This window comes from Notamacropus eugenii, chromosome 6, assembly GCF_028372415.1.
Source record: "Notamacropus eugenii isolate mMacEug1 chromosome 6, mMacEug1.pri_v2, whole genome shotgun sequence".
NCBI lineage: Eukaryota > Metazoa > Chordata > Mammalia > Diprotodontia > Macropodidae > Notamacropus > Notamacropus eugenii.
Genome location: NC_092877.1, coordinates 27,653,560 through 27,669,607, shown reverse-complemented (window position 1 = coordinate 27,669,607; position 16,048 = coordinate 27,653,560). Strand labels below are relative to the sequence as shown.

The following is a 16,048-nucleotide window of genomic DNA, read 5'->3' as shown; positions in this document are numbered from 1 at the left end:
TATACCTTGGGTTTTTTTTTTACATCACCTTCATTTCCAAATATATCCCTCTACACATCTATTCAGAGAACTATCCCATGTGACAAAGAGAAATAAGTGAGAGCAAAAAGTTTAGTTAACTTTGGGGTCTGATAGAACATAAAGTATTCCACATCTTTAGTTTCCCACTCCATTTTTATTGTTCAGTTTTATTTTGTTTTGTTTTTTCATTTTCATTGTCAATATCACCGTGATCCTATTTATATCACTTGGCATCTATTTATCTAAGTCCTCCAAGGCTTCTCTCATATTCACTATTTCTTATGGACCAGTGGTATGCCATTAATCAATCAATGAATCAGTCAATGGACACATTTATTAAGTGCTTGCTATGTTCCAGGAGCTCTTCTAAGTTGTGGCAGTACAAATATAATACTGATATAGTTACTACCGCGATGGAGCTTACATTGTGACAGAGAGACAACATCTTCTACACAAAACATACAAAAGAGAATATACTAGCATCTGGGGATTAGGAAAAGGTTCACAAAGCAGGTAGTGGTTGAGCTAAATATTGAAGAAAACCAGAGATTTTGAGATGTAAAGGTGAGGAAGGAGTACATTCTAGACATGGAGGTCAACCAGGGAAAGACACAGATGAAATATCTGGTACGTGTTGTGGAATACAACATGGATTGTCTAGTGCTTAGAGAGGAGTAAAGTGTGAAAAGACTGAAAGGGCCACAAGGATCCAGGCTGCCATAGTACTTTGTATCTGACCTTAATGGTAAGAGGGAGTCAATGCAATTTATTGAGGGAGGTGACATCAGAACTGTGATAAAGAAAACACTTTCATGGTTCTGTGGAGGATTGATTGGAGTGGGGAAAGGCATTAGAGAGGGAGACTAAATAGGAGGATATTGAATTATTCCAAGTGAGAAATGACAAGAGCCTGACCTAGGGCAGGAACTCATGTGAATGAAGAAGAGGTATTAGGGAGATAGAAGAATTGGGAAGACTTAACAATTGAATGAATATGTTGGATGAATGGCAGTTAGGAGCTGAAGATGACACTAAGGTGTCCAACCTGGGTAGCTGCAAGGATGGATGGTGAGAATCTTGAAAGCAGAAGGGAAATTTGGAAGAAGGTAGTATAATAACTTCTATTTTTGGACATATTGAATTTGAGATTCCTAGTTCAAAGTGTCTGATAGACAGGTTATGATGAGAGACAGGATCAGACAAGATAGATTAGGATTGAATATACAGAGCTAAGAGTCATCTGCATAGAGATAATAATTGAACCCATGGGAACTGATGAGGTCATCAAGTAAGAAAGTGGAGTGAGAAAAAAGAGGCAGAACCATTACATTCATGTACTACAATTTGTTTAACTATTCCCCAGGAGAAAAGCATCTCCTTTGTCTCCCCTTTTTTTCTTTGCTAATATAAAAGGTTCTGCCACAAACAATTTGGTGTATGTGAAACCTTTCTCTATTTGAGATGTCTACATATTGTGAAATAACTATTGAATACTTAGGGAATGTCTCTGTAGTCCAAAATGAAGTTAAGGTTTGGTATTTCTTTGGTAAATTTCATCAAGGTAGAAGGCCAAATTAATGCCAAAGAAACCCACTTTAAGCCTTGAATGATATTGATGAAGTGATCCATATAATGGCTAACTGAATAGAATGTTGGGACATCTCTTCTTGCCCTACCCCAAATAGCAACTAGGAATTTGGTATTTGCTGCCTATCTATCTCCTTCTATCATTCCTGATGAGCTAAGTACAAACCACTCCTTCCTACCACCTCCACTCATGAGCCATGAGCTCATCTAGCTAACTTCTATCCATCTCTATAAAAGGAAGGGAAGGAAAGACAGGCATACATCTTGGGGATATTTCACAATAGATAGTGACTTTCTTCTGAATTCCAATGATTTATTTCTTCTCTGAAGACAAATTATTGCTTGGAAGATGGTAGTGGAATGCTCAAGAGAAATGTTTATAGGACCACATGAATCACGGATATCTGTGCTGAAAGTATTGGAAATCTTCTTGTCCATTAAAAGATTCATGGAATTTAGAGGTTATTCTATTTTACTACATGACTATGTGCTTAACTTTGTGATGATGACTTTTACGTTTCTTCTGGTTGTCCTTTTTTCTTTAAAAAAATAATATACACATTCACTCCTTAAATGTGAATGCTCTTCAGGTGTCTATGCTTCGCTGTCTTCTCATCTCTATCTACACACCCGTTCCTCACTGAGCATATCATTTACAGTAGCTTTACCTTTCTGTTTCCACATCTTTATCTCTCACTCTGACCTTTGTCCTGGCGACTGGTCTTTTACGTATTTCTAAATGCCCACAGTACCTTTTCCTCTGGATGACCTTCTCAAGTCACAAATTCAACATATCAAAATAGATTTACCATCTTCCCTCTCAAATGCTCATCTCCCCCTAACTTCTTCATTTTTTCTTTTCACTCAGTCTTGACACCTTGGAATTATCCTTACTTCTTTCCTCTCAGTTGTCCCTTGCATGTAAGCAATCACCAAATTCTGACAATTTTTCCTTCACAGGGTCTTTCCTATCTGTCCTTTCAAATGTCTTTACTACTCAATAGGCTCCAGTGGCTCCCTGTAAGATCCAATATAAATTCCTCTGTTTAGCTTTTAACACCCTTTGCAACCTGGCTACAACTAATCTCTCCAGTTTCACTGGTCATCATTCTCCCTCCTACCCTCTGTGATCCTGCCAAACTGGTTTCTCTCTAGGTTCCTCACACAGAGCACTCTATGCTTGGAATGCCCTCCCTCCTCACCTTCACTTTCACTTCATAGAATCCCTCCAAGATGCAGCCCAAGAACCACTTTCTCTGTGAAACTTCCTGATGCCCTCATATCCTGGTGTGCTCCTGTACAAACTATAGTTAACTATTTTGGACTTATTTGTATTCTCTTTATATTTGCTCTGTGTATACTCATGTGTGTCTGTATTGTCTCCATTGTTAGAACGTAAGCTCTACAGGGAATTTAGGGCTTGTTTAATTTAGTGCATTCATATCCTAAGTACCTAACATGCAGTAGATACATAACAAATATTGTTCATTGATTGGTTTATCTCTTCCTTTTCATTCCTATTACAATAATTGACCTTGCCAAACATCTATTCTCCTGTTTCTTTTCTTTCTCCACTTCTCTGCACTGGACATCACTCTGACAGTGAAGAATCCTCTCATATCACCATCTATCTGGTCCCAAATTTGCCTTTCCAGAATTACTTTTCACTTCTGCACCCCCCCCATATATTGCCTATTTCTATGAAACTGGAATTTGACATATTCTGTATACAAATTTGATACAGTCTATTTTGCCTCTTCTCATTCTTACTCTACAGTTGGAATACTTCACCACAATGAAATCATATGAATCTTTCAGGGTCCATCTCAAAAGCCTTCTCCCCTCTAGAGTCTTTTTTGACGACATTAGCAAGAAATAATTATTCCATTTTCCTGTTTCTTATACTTCCTTGATATGTGTGTGTGTGTGTGTGTGTGTATGTGTACCTTTCATACGTGATGGTAAGGATTGTGTCCAATTAATGTCATTCCCCCCAATACTAGCACAAAGTAGACTTTTAATAACTATTTGCTGAATGAATATTAAATGAGATCTAAATTTCTCTTTTGGCTGGGTGGGCAGGTGCAGAAAAAAGATAAATTATTTTCAGATAGCCATTATCTAAAGGATTGGATTTTTATCACAAGAAATGCTAATTACTTAGATGAGAGGTTGATTTGGATAACAATTAATGAAAATAAGAGTAGAAGATGAAGCTCCAGAGTGGCTGGAAGATTTTGAAGATACAATGACCAATCGTAGTTAAAAAAAATAAGGATGAGAAAAGAAATTTAAATTTTGCAAGCATCTAAAGATACTATGGTAAATTTGTCAAATTAGAAAAACTCATCAGAGTGAGTACTGAAAGGAAATGTTCTTAGATATGAACTATGGGGAGTTGAGGGTGGGTCGTTTTGTTTTTGGTTTTTGATGGGCTATTGAGGGGAAGGAGAAAAGCCCTTTCACTGGTAGTCAGTAGAATGGAGATCTAATCCAGGTTCTGCCATATGGACTACTGGAGTCTGGACAAATTACTTTGCTCTGTAGGCTTTAATTTTCACATTTGTAAAATGAGGAGATTAGACCATAGGGGTGCCTTCAAACTGAAATTGCATATGGGCTTTAAGCTTGTAGCACTCACCTATCGATAGTTATTTGAATGATTTCAGAAAACCATGATTTCCTTGAAGTGCCACTTATCACTATCAAGAATTGTCTTCATTAGTTGCTGTGACCAAAACAATTATCTCCTGACTTCTGCTTATGAGCCTTTCCAAAGTTAGTTTGGATTACATGGTTACATGGTCCTCTAAGAATAGCTGCCACCTGACGTATATAGTGAAAGAACATTTACTTGGTATGACATGCCAGAGCTTTTTTCCACTGGCATTTCTACTTGGAGAACCCACTGTGTGCCAAGGTAGGAGGCCATCTGCATGATTAAAGTCAAAATTTATTTTTTCTTCACATTGATCATCTATTTTTTTTCCCTTGGCAAAGGGAATCTGGACTCTTTCTCTTGCTACTGGACCTGGAGTTAGGAAGACTTGAATTCAAATCTCCACTCAGATACTAGCTATAAGACCCTTGGTAAATTATCTAACCTCTCTAAGCTTCAGTTTCCTCATTTGTAAAATAAGAATAATAATAGCACCTACCTTGCAGGTTTGTTATGAGGATCAAATGAGATAAGAATTGTAAAGTACTTAGCACAGTTCCTGGAACATAGCATATAGTATATAAATAGTATAGCATAATAAATGCCATATAAATGTTAGCTATTATTATTTTTATTATTCCTTAAAATATCAATGGTGCCACCTGTAGGTTTGAAGTATTTTTTTAAGTATCAGTAAGGTCCCTAGAGTTTGAACCCAAACTTTCTTAGGGGTAAAAATACTCTAAGGCACAAGTCAAAGAAAAGACATTTGTGTGTCCTTGAAAACATTCTAAGTTATGTCCTGCTACATTTGCAAATTGAAAACCCATCTGCCTTACTGTACACCAGACTCTTTGTCCCTTCCCTGTAAGATACATGGCTAGATTTCACCACAGAAAACATAATTTTCCTGCTGTTGAAATACATATATTTATAAAAAGTCATGTTCAAATCCTCCCAAAAGTATAGTTCTCTAGTCAGGTGGTTCCTTTGTGTCATTAATGTTTTATGTGCATTTTAAGGACAGGTTCTTAAAGATGTTATTCAAAATTATAATTGTGGTGAAAATTAGAACCAATATTCATAGTGTGGAATGCAAAATGGGTGCTCCAAAAAAGTAGAATCCTAGGTTTTTAGAACCAGAAGAGAAGTTTGAGATATTCTAATTTGACCCTATCATTTTACAATTGAGGAAATTGACATTCCAGTGATGTGAAACAATTTGCTATTAATAACTAGTAGAAACAGAGATTTGAAACCCTATTTTCTCATTCTCAAAATGATACTTTTTCCAACTGGTTAATTGCAAGAATGGATGTCAAAAGATACCTTCAAATTTAAAGAAAGAGGACTCTAAGAAAAAAATAATAGAAAAAAAACCCCAGTTAACCATATCTGGGGAGGAAGGGAATTTTTAAAAAAGGGAAAAAATGGCAGGATAATTTTTTTTTGTATATTTGAAAGGAATAGCAAGTAGTACATAGTAGATTTGCAATTTCATGTGCAGTCATCTTATTTATTGTACTATGTTGTGGAAATGCTTGTTTTATTCCATAAATTTAAAATAAAAAAAGAAAATCAGAAAACAGAATGTTAGTGGGGTGTAGTAGAAATAGCATTTGTCTTAAAGTCAGAAAACTGACTTCCCTTGGGCAAATTATTTATCTTGCCTGAGATTTGGTTTCCTCATCTATAAAATGAGAGAAATCATACTTGAACTACCTCTTTCACAGAGCTATCATGAGAAAAGAGTTTTATAAAGACTGAAGTATAATATACATAACAAAATCATAAAATGTCACATTTGAAAAGCAGTCATTTATTCCAATGCCTATGTGAATAGGAATGCCTTCTACAATAGTCCAGAGAAATGGTCATCCAGCTTCTGTTTAAAGGTTTCAAGAAATGGGAAAGCCAATAAACTCATGAGGTTGCCCTTTCCTCTTTGGGACTCTTCAAAATGTTAAGAAGTTTTTTTCCTTAAATTGTTGGTCTCTCCAACTTCCATTTGTTTGTTCTCACTTCTACAGTGCTAAATTCTTTTTTTATATTCCTTTTAGTACTTGAAGGCAATCATGATGACTCCACCGTTTTCTATTACCGAAACCTTCTTAGTTCCTTCGATAGATTTTTAGATAGTATTTTCCCTAGTTTCCTCCTCATTTCTTGATCATTCTTGCGTAGACATGAAATAATTTGTCAATGACCTTATTAGATGTTGTATCCAAAAGGAGTACAATGTTCTAGATCTGATCTGACCAAACTAAAAGTTATTAGTCTTGTTACCTCTCTCTTTTGGGATACCGTGTCTCTCACCGTGTCTCTCTTAATGAAGTCTCAAATAGTAATTGCTCTTTTGGCTGCAAACAAAATTATTGATTCATATTGAGCTTGTAGTTCACTGAAACCTTCCTTTTTCACATTTTCTGTAATCACACATCCTCCATTTTGTACTTGTATAATTGATATAAGGCTATTAATATATATGTCCACACAAATATAACCATATGGCCTTCTTATATTTGCCCTATTTTGTACCTTCTCAAGTCATCCAACATATTATTCCTCTCATTTTCATGCCATCAGTAAATTTAATGTGCAACATCTACAATTTAATCTATACTGTAATATTCCCAAGATCCATGATCTCACTCGTGAATATCTTCATTGGTGCAAATTGCAACTTAACCACATGTTTTCATCCCATATGATTCTTATCTATCTTTTTTTCATTACTTCTTCATTAATAATCTGTCTTAAAAGCTGAAGGTCTTCTTTTAGGTCTTTTAAAATTTCACAGAAATCAGTGTAATTTTCAATCTATTTCTTTGTTATTCCTCAATAGTACCATAGAACTGATCTACTTTCCTTTTTATTGATACATTTTCTCACAATAATTCCCCTTACACCAATTCTTGCATGTAGATAGGTCATCATTACAAATATGTTACAGGCTATTTGTTACTTCTGTGAACCTCTTTTGTGCCCTTGGGGCCATCTACAAACTTGATTTATTGAAAATTGTACTGTTCTAAGATTCACAATAAAATTCAAGGAGAATTAGTGTATTAAAATATTTATTTTTATGTCATGTATAATTAAAAGCATATGCAACTTCCTAAAGACAATCCAGAATACTCTCCCTTATTCAATTCTAGACTTAACTGTCCATCCATTATACCTTTATCAAATGTATAGACTGATCAACTAATTCAATGAATTTGACTTCCAGCCTATAGTCTGAAAAAATAATTATTTTTCATCCTTTTTTTTTCATTTATGGTTTATTAGGTCATTATATTTTGAGTAGTCATGACTCTTATAGAAAAGGTGCTGACATGTTCTGGGATTCCATGAAATTAACACAATATGATCTGCAAACAAGGGCAACTGAAATATTTTATCATCTTCAGGCAGTCCCCTTTCCATTTGGTCCAGAGAAGAGCACTCTCTATGATAGTGCTGAGTACCTTTGGTGAGATTCCATCTTCCTCTCTCAAGCTTTGCCTGATGTCAATAATAATGGGATCATTCAAAAGGATACATTTTGCAGTTGCATTTATCAAGGAATCTTGTATGATCTTTACTAAGTTTGTTGGAAGATAGCCTTTAAATTTGCATTTTGCTGTACTGAATAAAATGTGTTTTATTATCAACCAACAATAAACATAAGATTTCATATTTTTGTGCCTTTCATCCAGTTATATAACCAAACAGATGCAGCCTGCTACAGAAAACCATTTACAAAAGACTGCCCATTGTCTTTTCATATTTTCGCTAAAGATAGCCTTGATATGTCTATAGATCATTCTCACAAAGATTGTATAAAGACAATTAAGTAGGCATATGAGTTGACAGTTTTTAATCACCTTTTTGGAGGTGAATAAGTGTTCTGTGGTGATTAATATCATTCACAATTTTCCATTGTTTTTGTTACCTTTCATTTCTTTAAATATCCTTTAATGCATTCAAGATTGTTTTGTCTCTAGCACAGATTTCTTCAGTTTGTACTTGGTCTGGTTCAGTTTGTTCTTCCTATTCTCTTTCTATGTAATTTCTAGTCTTTTGTTTGTTTAACACATCATAGACTGAGACGTTAGAATTTGATTGTTAACAATAATGGGGAAATACCATTATTGAAACATTAGCAATCTCTTTATCTTTTTGCATCTATGTCTTGTACACATGGAAGCAATGGTTATGAAAGCTTTTAGGGCAATATGGCTTTTTTGGTTCTCACCTCAATATTTATGAAGGCTGGTTTTCAATGTTTTATGAGGTGATGTTGATCACAATTTTCTGGCACCTTCCTCCAGAAGGTTATATAAATAATTTTGTATTATAATCTAGCATTCCTTTTGAATAAATTTCTCTCCATTTGGAAGGAAAGCCATATATTTTCTGGGTACTTTTGGCCTTTTTGTTGTTGGACAGCTTCATATTTGTAAAATGTTCTAGAGAAAATAATGACAATCAAAGCCAATATCTTTGCCCTTTTCCATTTCCCTCTTTTGTCATTGATGATGAATTGATTTAAAAGGTTGAGCTGAAATTGTGGAAAGTATTGGTAGTATCTTCTTGTCTTAACCTTTTGTCGATTTTGATATTGATTTTGATCTTAATTCTAACTAGTTACTAGTCAGAGTGAACACAAATTTTGAAACTCCATATCAATAAGCAGTCATTTTCTGCTCTTAAGATATGTTCATTTTATTTTCTTATGTGATGTTTTTGAGTGCTGCTCACACTCAACATTTTATGACTTTATTCCGGAAGAAAAGATTAATGCTGTTCAAGCATGCATCCACAAACATGAAGCTTTTGAATAGTCTACAAGTTTGGAGATTTTTTGTTTATATAATAAGATTCACCAGTGTAATAAATCATAAGCCGATATAGTTAAAATGAGAAGTAGCCAGTTCTTGGTGATTACAACTTCTTTTGTAAATACTCATAAGTTATCCCTGTAATAATAAGCATCAAGAATATTAAATCAAGAATCAAAGTCAAGCTCTCTAATAGTTTTAAGAAGCTTCCCTTTATGCAAGTGGGGCCAATGTCAGCATCAAATCCTTTGGCTCTTCTCTCATTCATCTTGGTTCTTCAAAGGTTCCTCCCATTGGCTAACACTTGCCAATGGGAGAATTATGAGATCTCCTCATAGTCTGGAATTGAGTTTGTTTGTACTTGGTACTTAAACTCACTGTGGGACATCTAGGTACTCTGTGAACATCTCTTGACATACACTTGGTTTCAACACTGTTAGTCATTTTTGTTCTAGTTTCCTCCTTCTGAGATCATTCTCCTTGGCAAAGAAAACAGAAGCAAAATAAGAACTCAGTAGTTCTGCCTTCTCTCGGTTATTCATTATTGTTACTCATCCATGCCAAGCAAGATTCATTCCTTTTCTTGATTTTCTGCATGACCTAACTATAGGCTAATATTAGGTCCAACTGAATTGGATATGAATTATACTTCTCAAGGGAAAACTTGGACGTTGTAATGAATATTTAAAAATCATTAGCAAGTAAAATTTCTACAATGCCTTGACTTACTTGCCTTTATCATGAAAACAAACAAACTACCATACAAGTGTATTTCAGAGTGAATCTGTGGAAGGATAGTAATAACAAATACCCATGAAGGCCTGGCCACTTAGGGGTGAGATTCAGTGAGTGAGGGGAATGTTTTCTGGCTACTCTCTGTATTTGCCTTTCACTACTCATCCCTAAATCCTTCTAGGGAAAATGCGCGCGCGCACACACACACACACACACACACATAAATCTAGACAAATATAATTCACTCCTCGATCCTCTCTACCAGGGAAATTCCCCAATTGCCCTCTGTTATACCTTTTGTTCCAAAAGGATAATCTGCCCACCCCAGCCCCCATTTTCACATGCCCCAAAGGAAGGAATCCTTTCATGGTTTTGTACAGCTCACTATTTACAGACACAAAGGGATTCAGAGTTGGATTGTTGTCTCTGGGGCACAGGATACACTATTTATTTTTATGTAATCATGAGTTAAAATCTACTTTTAATTTATCTGATTTTTTAAAAAGTTGCATGTTATCTCATATTTCTTAGAGAAAGGCTATGGGAATTTGCATTTATTTTCAACATGCAAGAAATGGCTTAAACACAACCAGAATTTGGCAGACATTAGATCAAATGTGCAAAACAACTCCTATTTTTAATTAGTAAGTCCATAGAATATAAGATGTCAGTGCTGGAAGAGACCTTAGAAATAATCAAGTCCAGGTTTCTTATTTGACAGATGGACAAACTGAAGCTTGAAGAGGTGGTCACCAGCCAAGTCAGAACTAGATTTCAGTCTTCCGACCCACAGTTTTGAAATCTGAGTATAGGCATAGACTGAATTCAGGTCAAGCATATTTATACAGAGAAAGAATAATGTGGTCATGTAGAGTGGATATTTACTTCAGTGGAGAGAGGCTACAAAAATAGATTGCATTAAGGAGTTGAATGAGAAAGAGGGACAGAGAGACAGAGAAATAGAGATAGATGAGAGAGAGAGAGAGAGAGAGAGAGAGAGAGAGAGAGAGAGAGAGAGAGAAAGACAGAGAGAGAGAGAAAGACAGAGAGAGAGACAGAGACAGAGACAGAGACAGAGAGAGATAGAGAGAGACAGAGACAGAGACAGAGACAGAGACAGAGAGACCAACAAACAGACAGACACACACACACACACATGCAGAAGATAGATTGCAGGCCTTTGTCCTTATCCAGCAATTCCTAGGACTAATCCTTAAACTTTGGAAGCTAGTCAATGATCTTTAATCCTATACTCATTAAATAGTTACATGTTAATGCACCCATCTATACAAATTAGGGCTATTACCACATGATCCATCATGATTAAGGAATGAATGGAAGGCCCAAGATGGGTCTGGTCAAACTTGCACCAAACACAGAGCCTGCAATTAGAGGTTTTACAACCCTGAATATCTTGACCATATTGGTTTACTCAAATTATTAAAAGAATATTTTTTCTGATGCAGTACTATAACTTGCTTTAAAAAGAACAACAGCTGTTTTTTTCCTAATGTCTCTTGAAGGTGGATAAAGGTTTTGACTACACTATTCAGTCACTATCTTCCAAAATGATATGCAAAACTATGTTTACATACACAGTTGAAAATACAGAATAATACAGAGATAAAAATGCAGTAATGAGAGTATAACAGCAACCTTATTTTTATTTAACTACACTATCAAATTATTCTTTGCAGTCCCAAATGTCTTTAGTTTCATAATTTTATTCTCTCCACAATCCAGTGAGATAGACAGAGTAGGTGTAAATATCCATGTTTCACAAAAACAGGACATGAAATTCCAAGGTTTTGCTCAAGGTCACATGGTTAGAATGTGGCCAGCAGGTCAGGGATTTGAATGGAGGTTTCTTAGTTTTTCTTGCTACATTTCCAAAAGAGAGTCTATGTAGGGTTTCTCTCAACCCTAAAAATAGTATTCAATCTTATCTCAAATGTATGTATATATAGTACCCTTAATATACATGCAGTATTGAAGTCTGCCTGAATAGTATTATTATACATGCATATATATCCTATAACACATGCGCATATATATATTTACAAACATACATATGCCTGCACATTTTTTTGACTGAGATTTATCAAGTGTTAATGTACTCATTTTCATTAATGTATGTGAATAATAAAATGTGCTTAAATAAATATGGTTCATTCCTCTATTTGGAGTTGTTATTCATTCACAATGGGGATGAGGAATGCCAAGTGGACAGCTCTCATGCTCCACTGGTGTCTTTGAGATTTCAGGAGAAACTGAGGAAGGCATCTCCTATGTTGAGCGGTCCTACTGTGGAAAATTTAGGGAAGGATATGGATAAGAGTCACACAGGATGGGCAGATATGGATGGGTCACAATCTGCTTTGTTGAAGGGGAAAGCAAAGTTGACGGGATCAAGAACCATTGGAACACTCGAGGACTGAGAAACCATTAACTGAAATATAGAACACTTTCAATGTTTAAAATCTGTGTTAATTTCCAACCAGTGCTTAATTTACTCCCAAAATGTGAATTTGTGGGCGTATAACATGCCAGATCTTTTGAGGAATGTAATATTTTGTCTTCTGTTCTCCTTTCTCTTTTGCAGGGTTTTTGGAGCTGCCATACTCCTTACCTCCACCCTCAATATGCTAATCCCATCTGCAGCTAGAGTGCACTATGGCTGTGTTATATTTGTTAGGATCTTACAAGGGCTCGTTGAGGTATGAAATAGTAGGGCAACAGATAGAATGAACAGATTAACTTTTCTGACTGACAAATGAATACTTGATACAAGACTGAGTCTACACAATGCCACACTACTGACTGAAATTCAATGTAGCTCCATTCAATAATGTCCTGATTTTGTGCTGGGCACCACTGTAACCAGCGGAGAGATAAGAATTAGATGAGTCAGGATGCCTCTCCTTAAGGAGTTCAGAATCTAACAGGATGGCATGGTATGTACAGAAGAGTGTTGGCTTTGGATTTATAAGTCACCGAATCACTGAAATTCAGAGATGGAAAGCGCCTCAGTGGCATCTTGACCAATCTGTATCAGAAAAGAATGTCCCTACAACCTTCCTTACAAGTAACCATCCAACGTCTTCTCAAAAACAATGAAGGGAAATTGACTACTTCTGGAGCCAGCCCTTTCCATTTGGGGATGTATCTAATTGTTAAAAAGAGGTTTTTTTCTTCTTTATATCAAGCCTAAATATTTTTCTTTGCTCCAAATTCTGTTCTCTAAGGACAGGAAGATCTTAATTCACATCATACCTCTGGCACCTACCAGTTATGTGACCATAAATAAGCCTGTTGTTGTCCCTGAACCTGTATTCTCTGTAAAATGGGCATTGCATACCCATTTCGCATACCTCACAGCATAGTGATGAGGTTCATTACATACATGCATACATACCTACTTATGCATATGTATATACATACACATTTTTTCTTCCTTCCTTCCTTCCTTATCTATCACAATTTATAAACTCCCCTAAAAGAGTTATGTCAATGTCAGTTACTATTTTATGTGAGAAGTACATTAAAACCATATAAATAATAATAAGTTATTTAGAGTTTTATTATAGGTGGCAATGTGTTATAAAGGATAGGACCAAATTTATAAGCTAGAAAGACCTGCTGGGTTCAGGTTCTGACTGACACATACTAACTGTATTACTCCAAGTAGGTCACTTATTAACCTCTCAGTGCTTTTATCAGCTTTCTAAAACTGAAAATTACAGAATACTTGCCAACCTCAATCAGCAGAAGGGGTTTCATTCCCCTAGGAGTTCTCACCAACAAAATAACAGGTCTAGTCTCAGTCTTATTACAGGTATTATTTACTCCCATTTTACAGATGAGGAAAGTGAGGTTCAGGGAGATTAAATGACTTGAATTGTCATACAGCTAAGTGAGAAGTGAGATGTGAACTCATGTTTTCCTGATACCAGATTAAGTATCCTTTCTGCTATAGCATACTACCTCTCTAGAGTGAGGGAAAGTTCATTACTGATGATATATCAGGGAAGGGTTAAGGAAGGACACAGTAATAAGGATGACTCATACTGGGATGATGGCAACAGGCAGAGAAAAGAGGAATCAGATAGAATTGACAAGACTTGGTAACTGATTGGCTCTGCCAGGTGAAGAAGATGAGAAAGGAGAAAGATACCACTAAGAATATTAAGACAGGCCAGTTTACAGTGACTATCTTCATGATACCAAACCACTGTATAAGTGACAATTTTCAAAGAATTGGCTGCTTTTTAAAAAAATGATTAGTTGTCTTGGCATTGTGCAGACACAACTTTGTTGAAATTGGACAATAAATTGTTGTGAATCAGGAAATTGCCAAGAAAAACGATGAGTCAATGATGAATTTCTTTTAGAAAGTTTTAGGTTTTTTTGCTTGTAGTATTTCTGATTTTATTCTGTCAATTCAAGGTAGAATTTCACTAAATGGATTCCTGCTGTCTAGAAATAGAAAGGAAAGCTAACTTTTAAGGTTTAACACTTAACAGCAATTTTCAGTTTAGCCAGCATTATTTTTATTTGGTATCAATTTGTGAGGGACAGTAAAGTCTTAAATCACTGACAAATTTCTCCTACAGTTAGCCAGTGAGACCACTAATCATGGAGGAAGCTAAATTTTTTGCTAAGACCATTAAGTTTCAGAAATTATCAAGGAAGCTCAGTAATTAGTTGGCTCTATAAATACAAGCTTCAAAAATCAGAGATCAGCAATGAATTCTGACTGACCCTTTCATTTCAGAACCAATGAGTTGCACAGAGAAACTGACATATCTCAAAATTATTTTTCAAAATTCTGCATAGAAATGCCTCCAGGGGCAGAGGAACTGTGGGTCTGGATAAAAGTCTTAGCTTCCTTTTTCTAAACTGGAGCTAAATAAAATTTGAAGTGATACAAAAACCTTGGAGAGGGAGGGTGGATGTAATTTTTACCTTAAAATAGGCCTTCTCTCTCTTGAGACCCAAAATGTCTAAGAGAGCAGAGAAGATAAAGGGAAAATGACATTTAATTGCATTTTGGAACAACTTGGGACTAGTGTATAGGTAAGACTGAAGAAAGGCAAGTGGCTTTGCTTTTCAGTTTCTCAGTATTCTGTGACTCCCTTCCCCCATCTTCTCCCACAGGGAGTCACCTACCCTGCTTGCCATGGAATATGGAGTAAATGGGCCCCTCCTTTAGAAAGGAGTCGACTAGCAACCACTTCATTTTGTGGTAAGTATTTACTCTTATTTTCTGTGGAATATGAGCTCAAGTCAGCAATGTCTATTCAGGTCTCACCTACTCTGCTGTTTGTTGTAGGTTCCTATGCAGGAGCTGTGATCGCAATGCCGTTAGCTGGGATTCTTGTGCAATATACCGGATGGTCTTCAGTGTTTTATGTCTATGGTATGTTAATCTTTTTCATTCAAGGCGAGCCTGCTCTATTCTCAGACAGGTGTCAGAGGATAAAGTCATTATTAGCCCCAGATTAATAGCAATAAGTCCAAGCTGAAGAGAAAATAGTAAGATATTTTTAAAAATGAAAGATCACATTTGATTATGGTGAATTTTAACATGAGGCAGCATTGCCTTCACTAAAGTCCTCCTCTGATGCCATATTGGAACATGTGGCCTGAATTCTCAAAAGCTAAGACTGGGGAAGATTGGAAGGATTCTTAGAGGGCATCTTGGATAATCCTCTTATTTTTACAAATGAGGAAACTGAGGTTCAGAGAAGTTGTGACGCTCACCCCCCATATACCCCTCTGGGGTCTCAAATAGGAAAGTAATTCAGGTTGTCTGATTTCAAATACATGGCTCTGTCCCCAGTATCAAGCTGTCTCTAATCTTGTCTTGCTTCTTGGAATCTAAAATGCTGTGAATATCACCCTAGAGATGGACTTCCAGGGTTGTCAACCAGAGACCAGACTAGCTAAGTGCACTTGGTTGGCCACCAAAGAATGAATTTTTTTCTTTTTTTGCCACATTAAGTCATGAAAATATTCTGCTACAGCATGGAGGGTTTGCAATCTGTTGGTGAAGAGTACCCATATGGTTGAAATCACAAATCTTTTGAAGAATTTGAGTCATGCTGTATTTACTTCTTTCATGTCTCTCTCACCTTAATATTTTGAGATTAAAAATGTTTTCCACCCATAATTCTTCTCATACTGTTCATTGCTTCTTGGAAAGAGCTATTAAACTGAC

General features: G+C 35.9%; 1 protein-coding gene across 1 annotated transcript in view; it reads left to right on the top strand.

Moving 5' to 3' along the window:
- Window positions 1-16,048, top strand: part of SLC17A6 (solute carrier family 17 member 6) — a 57,985-nt gene that overhangs the window by 19,012 nt on the left and 22,925 nt on the right. The window contains exons 4-6 of the mRNA XM_072621950.1: window positions 12,431-12,545; window positions 14,986-15,073; window positions 15,161-15,247. Of these exons, the coding sequence (XP_072478051.1) occupies window positions 12,431-12,545; window positions 14,986-15,073; window positions 15,161-15,247 (290 nt within the window). The remainder of the gene's footprint in view (window positions 1-12,430; window positions 12,546-14,985; window positions 15,074-15,160; window positions 15,248-16,048) is intronic.